Source organism: Orycteropus afer, unplaced genomic scaffold (assembly GCF_000298275.1).
Source record: "Orycteropus afer afer isolate SDZICR_OR568_19922 unplaced genomic scaffold, OryAfe1.0 scaffold00070, whole genome shotgun sequence".
NCBI classification, from domain to species: Eukaryota; Metazoa; Chordata; class Mammalia; order Tubulidentata; family Orycteropodidae; genus Orycteropus; species Orycteropus afer.
In genome coordinates this window covers 9,758,247-9,766,896 of record NW_006921657.1, presented here as the reverse complement: position 1 = coordinate 9,766,896, position 8,650 = coordinate 9,758,247, and the positions used below count along the sequence as shown (strand labels likewise).

Here is an 8,650-nt window from a genome sequence, read left to right as displayed (position 1 = left end):
ATGGTGAAATTGCTATACAAGGGAAAGAAGAGGCATGAGCTGAAACGAGTTTTGTCATAGAACCTTAAAGCCAGAAGAGATATAAGAGATTACCTTCCTCTCTGTCTTCCTAGTACAAGGCATAGCACATAGTAGCCAAGAATGGCAGACATTGTAGTCTTCATCTCCATTAGCATCTCTGATTGATTGGTGGTGGCTGAAGGAGTAGAACATTAAAGAAAAGTCAAGGGCAATGGGAAGAGCATGGTAACCAGCTAACTATTTCTTTTCGGAGAGTGAGAGAAGAGTGTTAGCTTGTGGGTTATAAGCTTGCCATCCTTCTAGTGAATGTTTGCGTGAATAAATGTATATAGTATTAATAATATAAATTTAGTTTGCGTTATCAAAATCTCTAGTCCATGGGAACTAAAGTTATTGTTCTGTTTTCTTAAGACTTCTTAAAGACTTTTTAAAAATACATATTTTAAAAAGAAGTAATGTATTTATATAATTAAAATTAATAAGTTAGGAAAGGGTATACAGTGAAAAATCAACTGCCTTGCCACCTCTATTTGCCTGTCTCATATAACCTCTTAACCAATGTTAATTTAGAGAATTTTTAAAAATCTGGACTCAAACTCATATTTTTGTAGAAACTAAATTAATTCTATCTTGTTTGATGAGGCTAAACAGTCACAGTTTTCAAGAGCAGATTGATTACATAAACAAAATTAAATTTAAATAGCTTGCCTCTAGTCAAATAACTAAAGCAGTATTTCTTTTCATGAGTTAGGTCAAATCTATGTTTTCAGTAACTAGATGAGATTATATTGTCAGTATCTCTTAATTTTTATATTTCTGTTGAGCTCTGGTAGCATAGTGCCTAAGGCACTTGACTGCTAACCAGAAGGCTGGTGGTTCAAACTCACCTGCCACTCCTCGGAAGGAAGGTTGGGCAATCTACTTCCATAGTGATACTGCCTCGGAAACCCAAGGAGGGGTCACTATGAGTCAGGGCTGACTCAATGGCACATAACAACAACAACAACAAGGGGTGGGGGAGATGGAGAGCAAATCTCTACTTGTGTATGAAAGCACTTTGTAACTAATGACCTTTACAGGTATTATCAAAATTACATATTATATTGTATTTAAGATCACTATAGTTATACCTTAACTTTCACAATTAAACTTGCAGTTAAAGCATTTAATAATAAAGTGGTAATCAGCAATGTTTTTATTTTCAGTTTGAGGGAATGTTCATTTAATACCTATTTTATTTTAAAATTTGAGAATGATCTATAAGACTTTAAAGTAGATTTTCTAAAAGTACCATAATTAGGCAATTCTTTATTTCAAGCTTTAAGGTCTTACAAATCCACTGTGCTATAATATAGACCTGTTGTTCTTTAGGAATGATCCAAACTTTTGTGATTATTATTGTTTTGTGACAGCATGCAAGACGACAGCATAGAAGCTTCTACTTCCATATCTCAACTTCTGAGAGAGAGCTATTTAGCCGAAACCAGACATCGGGGAAACAATGAGAGGAGTCGAGCAGAACCTTCCTCCAACCCTTTTCATTTTGGCAGTCCTTCTGGGGCTGCTGAAGGAGGAGAAGACCTTCCAGATCTTTCTGCCTTTCTGAGCCAAGAAGAATTAGATGAAAGTGTCAATCTGGCAAGACTGGCCATCAATCATGACCCTTTGGAGAAAACAGATGAATCTCAAGTTCGAAAACATCTTTCTTCTGATCAGTTGAAACGCTCACCTAAATCAAGTTTTGACCCTAACTTCTGCCTGGATAACTCTCGAAGTCCTACCAGCTCTAAAGAGAGCCCCCAGGAAGCAAGAAAGCCACAGTATAGTTCTGAAACTCAATCTAAAAAGGTGTTTTTAAATAAAGCTGCCGATTTCATTGAAGAGCTGTCCTCCCTTTTCAAAGCCCATAGCTCCAAAAGGATTAGACCTCGTGCCTGCAAAAACCACAAGAGCAAATTGGAATCTCAAAACAAAATGTTGCAGGAAAGCAGCTCCAGTTTCTCAGATCTGTCAGAAAGACGAGAAAGATCTTCTGTTCCCATCCCCATCGCTGCGGATACCAGGGATAATGAAGTGAATCATGCCCTTGAACAGCAAGAAGCCAAGAGACGTGAAGCTGAGCAGGCTGCCAGTGAGGCAGCTGGTGGAGACATTACCCCAGGATCTTCACCTTCATCTTTATATTATGAAGAACCTTTGGGGCAACCTCCTCGGTTCACTCAAAAGTTACGGAGCAGAGAAGTTCCAGAAGGAACCCGAGTTCAGTTGGATTGCATAGTGGTAGGAATTCCACCACCTCAAGTAAGGTAAAAATGTCCCGTTCATACTGTTTGGTAATCATTTTCCATATACAATGATCCTTCTAAATATTGCCTGTTGAGTATGTAGTTTCAAAAATTGTATACACTCTTAGAAAAGCAGTTGTTGTAGTCTAAAGCAGTACTGTCCAGAAATAAAATATTAGCCACAGATTTTTAAAAATGGGCTAGTTGTTGGTAGTTGCCGTCAAGTAAATTCTGATTTATGAGTACCCCATGTGTCAGAGTGTAGGACTGATCCAAAGGGGTTCAAGGCTGTGAGTCTGAAATTAGATCAACAACCATTTCTCCTAAGATGCCTCTTGATGGGACACCACCAGCCTTTTGGTTAGTAGCACAGTACTTAACCATTTGTGCTACCCAGGTACTAATAGCCACATTTGAAAAATAAAATAAAAACTAGGTTAAATTAATTACAATAATGTATTTTATTTAACAATATATTAAAATATCATCATTTTAACATGTAATCAATATGAAAATTATTAGTAAGATATTTTACATTCTTTTATCACAGGAACTAAGTCTTCAAAATCCAATGTGAATTCTACACTTACAACACATCTCAATTTGGATGCTAAATTTTTCTTGAAAATATCCAATCTGTATTTGGATTTCATAAAATTTGTAGTTGACAAGAACATTATGCTGAGTGAAATAAGTCAATCACAAAAAGACAAATATTGTATGACCCCACTATTATAAAGAGGCAAGAATAGATTTACATACAGATAGTAAAGCTCTTTGATGGTTACCAGGGATGGGAGGGAGAGAGATGGAGAATACTTTCTAGATAGTAGACACTTGTTGTCACTTTGGTGATTGTTGAAATATGGGTGAAGTCAGTACAACTTGACCAAGGTAAATAAAGATACTAAGAAGTATGTGAGAAAAAGGGACAATTTCGGTAAACACTATAACATATACAATTTTACAACAGTAAAAAACAAGAAAATATGTTGTGTGGTTACATAGGTAGATATGGATGCATATATGTGGATAAGAAGGTATATGCAAGTATATATGCATGCGGATATATAGGTATATCTGTTGGTATATGTATAAACATGTTTGTATGTGCTGCATATATATCCCCATATACAACAAAGCACATAGAGTAACAGTTACAGAAGCTTCCTAGACATATCCAAACAATTCACAGGACTGGCTTATTGAGTCAAAAGGCTTGAGACCATAGTTTTGGGGGACAGCTTAGTCAACTGGCATAAAGATAATGTTCACAAAGATATTGTTCTGCATCTTAGTTTGGTGAGTAGCATCTAGGGTCTTAAAAACTTGTGAGTGGCCATCTAAAATACTACTATTGGTCTCTACTCATATGGAGCAAAAGAGAATGAAGGAAATCAAAGATTCAAAGAAGAAACTAGTCCAGAGTACTAATAGCTTACATGAACTACAACTTCTTCTAACCTGAGACCAGAAGAACTAGATGGTGCCCAGCTACCACTACCAACTGTCTGATTAGGGATACAATAGAAGATCTCAGATAGAATGGGGAAAAATGTAAAATAAAACTCAAATTCCTAACAAAGGCCAGACTTACTGGACCTATAGAGACTAGAGGAATCCCAAAGGAATCTGTTGCCCTAAGATTGCCTTTGAACTTGAAATTAAAGCTATTTCTGCAGGTCACTTTTCAGCCAAATAATAGAATGGTTTATGAAATAAACAACATCATGCGTGAGTAATGTGTTCACTTTATCCAAAAGCAAAGATGAGAAGGCAAGGAGGAGAAAGGAAGCGAGACCAATGGAAGCAGAACAGACAGAGCGGAAATAGTGAGAATGTTGACACTGTGAAAATGGCACAGAATGGCACTAATGGTACAGAACAATCAGCATAAAACTTGTTAAAAGGGAACCTAATTTGCTGTGTAAACTTTCACCTAAAACACAGTAAGATATTATTTTTAAAAAATTGTAGTTGAAAAAGTAGATCAACACACCCAAGTTGTTCCAAACACACTAAGAAGTTTTGCAATAACTAAATTGAGTATCAATTTCTAAACTTAAATTAAATATAATTCAATTTTTTGTTCCTCTACTACACCAGCCATGTTTCAAATGCCCAAGAACCACACTGTCTTGGACAGCACAGGCCTATAGAATTTAGCTTAAAAAATAAAGCATTTATGACTTATACTCAAAGCATACCTGTAGTATTTTAAAAATTTAAAGAAAACCACATAATAGGGAATAATCTGATAGAATAAAACTATAGATAAGGTCAATTTAAAGACTCATTTTACATGTTTTACATTTATTATAAACTTTTTTTACATCTGTTTAATGAACTCTGTTCTTCCTAATGCCCAAGGTTTTCTCTAATTTGACTGATGGATAAATAGGATATTCCTCTTTTGTATCCCACTATAATCAACTTTTCCGTGATGGTAATGAAGATTAAGCTTCAGATTCTTCACTTGCATAGGTCACTTCCAAGACTCTATGCCTCATTTTGTGTTCTCATTTCATGTTCTTAAAGGGCCCTACCAAACTGTATGTGCTTCAGGCCTGACAAAACCTATATGCAGCCTTAACCTGCAGAGTGACATTCACTACCTTCAGTATTATAGTGTCCCTGGGTGGTGCAAATGGTTAAAACACTAGCTGCTAATTGAAAGGTTGGAGATTCAAGTCCACTCAGAAGCTCCTTGGAAGAAAGGCCTGGTGATCTACTTCTTAAAAAACAGCCATTGAAAATCCCTTTGGAGCACAGTTCTATTCTGACATACATGGTGTCATCATGAGTTGGAGTTGACTTGACAGGAACTGGTTACTTGTTGATATTGCAATACAATATGAATAATGTGATTGAAGTGTATCACTTTTGTAGAAAATTACTGGTATTTAGAGTCCTGCAAGAGTTACTTTGCCTCCTTATTTAACATTTATTCTAAATATATAAGTAGGGCCTCATCTTCTGCTTACACAACATTCATATTGTAGGACATAATAATATTTGTATTAATAATAGTATTTTAAAATGTATATATACATATTAACTCATGGGATTCTGGTCAAAAGACATCTTCATATATTGAATTTTGCTTTTTAAAAGCAATATACAAAAAAAAAAAACTAAACCAAACTCATTCCCATTGAGTCGATTCCAACTCATAGTGACCCTATAGGACAGAGAAGAACAGCCCCATAGGAGTCCAAGACAGTAAATCTTTACGGAAGCAAACTGCCACATCTTTCTCTCACTGAGCAGCTGATGAGTTCAAATTGCCGACCTTTTGGTTGGCAGCCAGGCGCTTAACCACTGCACCACCACGGCTCCTTAAAAGCACCTTAAGGCAATAGTAAATATTGTCTCTGTAATGGCATTTACATTTTACTATATTTCATTCAACTGTCCTCTTGACAGGAGGGTTCTGTTGTTTCTCTTTTGTGTCGGGAGCACCAAGCACAGCTTCTGGTCCATAGTAGTGATTCAGAGATGTTGAATGAACTAATGAATAGAAAAACAGGAAACTAAGAAATTCAACTTAGATTAAATCAGGAGTGACACAGTTGGCCTAATACATGGCAAAGGGATAGAATTAAAGAATAAGGGCAGTGTCTGCCTTTCTACTCTAAACACTCCTGATGACAGTCCCTAGGACTCTAGTGAGTAACACTGGGTAGATGTTATACTACAATGAATACCACTCAGTCTAAGTAAGTTGGTGAGCCCTCAAATTATGGTTCACACACAATGCACTCAGATTAGTCTGGCCCAGCCCCCTAGTCTCTGAACTTAAAACATAAATTGGATCCCTCTCTCTTCAATCAATCAATCAATCAATCAATAAATCAGGCCAGATCATTCAGAAACTCATCCTGCCATTTCTTCACCATGAAAATTTCAAATTAAAATGGAAAAAAGAAGAATTCAGTGCAGCACTGAGAAAAATTAACCAGGAAAAATTATGAAGTATCTATTCTCTGAAAAACAAAGTAATCTGGTGGTCGCTCAAAAACAATATGTTGTTGTTGTTATTTGCCATCAAGTCGTTCCGACTCATAGCGACCCCTCCTTGGGTTTCCGAGGCAGTATCACTACGGAAGTAGGATTGCCCAACCTTCCTTCAAAAACAATATAGTCAACCAATTAAAATTTTACAAAATTAAAAGTGAAAGAAATGAATGCAATTGTCTTGTAGCAATACTAATTCCACATAGAAAGAATTCCTTTGTGGATAGAATTCATGTTTATATCCCCACAGCTGGTTCGGTGCCAGAAAAGTAGTAGGTATTCACTAAATATTTTCTGAATGCATTAGTATTTAATTTCATGATTATAATTACATTAAGAAAAAATTAGAACTCTCCAGGTACCCTACTAAACCAATTCTGATTCATAGGAACTCTATCAGTACATGTCAGAGAAGAACTGTGCTCCAAAGGATTTCAAAAACCAGTTCTCAGGCCTTCCTTCTGAGGTGCCTCTGGGTGGACTCAAACCTTCAATCTTTTCATTAGCAGTGAGCACATTAAGTTTGCACCACCAAGGGATTCCTGGGTAGACTATTAGCTGTCATTATTTTCCTAAGCACAGAATTTATAAAACTCTACTCAGAAAGTAAATATTTAGCTTTAACATTAAAAATGGAATTTGTGCCCATCCCAAAGAAAGGTGATCCAAAAGAATGTGGAAATTGTCAAACAGTATAATTATTATCACATGTAAATAAAATTTTGCTGAAAATAATTCAAAAATGGTTGCAGCAGTACAGGTAACTGCCAGAAATTCAAGCCAGATTCAGAAGAGGATGTGAAACTAGGGATATCATTGCTGCTGTCAAATGGATCTTGGCTGAAAGTAAAGAATACCAGAAAGATGTTGACCTGTGCTTTATTGTTTATGTGTTTTATTGTTTTTTGTGTTTATGCAAAGGAATTTGACTATGTGGAGCATAACAAATTATGGACAACATTGTGAAGAATGGGAATTCCAAAATGCTTAATTGTGCTCAATGAGGAACCTGTATGACAAAAGGTGGTCATTCAAACACAACAAAGGGATTTAGAATTTAGTGTGATTTAGAATCAGGAAAGGGTTGTATTCTTTCACTATACATATTCAATCTGTGTGCTGAGCAAATAATCTGAGAAGCTGGACAAAGAACACAGCATTAGGATTGGAAGAGGACTTCTTAACAACCTGCAATATTCAGGTGACACCACCTTGCTTGCTGAAAGCGAGGAAGACTTGAAGCACTTGTTGATGAAGATCAAAGAGGACTTCTTAACAACCTGCAATATTCAGGTGACACCACCTTGCTTGCTGAAAGCCAGGAAGACTTGAAGCACTTGTTGATGAAGATCAAAGACTATGTATGGTTTTTAGTATAGACCACTTCTCAAAATAAAGAAACAAAAATTCTCACAATTGGGCCAATAAGCAACATCATGATAAATGGAGAAAAGACTGAAGTTGTCAATGATTTCATTTTACTCGGATCCATAATTAACACCTATAGAAGTAGCAGTCAAAAAATCAAATGTCATGTTTCCATAGGCAAATCTACTGCAGAAAGGTTATAACAGCAGTAAATATAGTATGCAGTGGTGGCTCAGAGAAAGATGTGAGCTACATTGCCTAGAAGGCAGGATAAAGGAAGAGTTAACACAGGAGGTGACACTTTAATTTTAGGAGGCCAAGGATGGTAGGGGAAAGTAGGTATAATGGCCCAGAGGCAAGTGTGTTCAGGGAACAAGTACTTGTTTATGTCAAGAATGTGGGGTACCAGGTGAGAAAAGGTGAATGCTAAGATTAAAGAAGTAGGGGGAAGGTATATGTCCTTTCAGGCTAGGGCCAACTCATCTGTTTATAAAAAGGCACAGACACAGCATCGTAATAATGTTTTTATATGACAGGGAGGAGACTGAGCTAACTGGGAAGGAGAGTCGATGATTTTGAGGAACCTTGAATGCGAAGCAGAAAAGTTTAGACTTGGTTTCAAAACAAACTGGAAACCATTGAAAGTTGAGTATAGGGAAATATAACGAGATGAAAGAACATTTAAGGACAATTAGTATGCAAGAATGAATTAGACCACAAAACTCAAAATCATTTAAAAAAACAAACAAATAAACAGGCCTACTGGTCTGATATACACTGGTGAAACCCCTGAGACTATGGCCCCTAGTCACTCTTTGGGCCTGGAATTGAACTCATTTCCATGGCTTCCAGCTATACAATAGGCAGGTATATAAAGTGAACATTTACACTAGGTAGGTATACTCCTTGTTGTTGTTGTTGTTGTTATGTGCCGTCAAGTCGGCCCCGACTCATAGCGA

At 36.5% G+C, this 8,650-nt stretch overlaps 1 protein-coding gene across 1 annotated transcript in view; it reads left to right on the top strand.

Moving 5' to 3' along the window:
• The first annotated feature begins 1,434 nt into the window (after positions 1-1,434).
• The window catches only part of MYPN (myopalladin), a 118,365-nt gene continuing 111,149 nt past the window's right edge, over positions 1,435-8,650 (top strand). The window contains exon 1 of the mRNA XM_007940692.2: positions 1,435-2,327. Within this exon, the coding sequence (XP_007938883.1) occupies positions 1,435-2,327 (893 nt within the window). The remainder of the gene's footprint in view (positions 2,328-8,650) is intronic.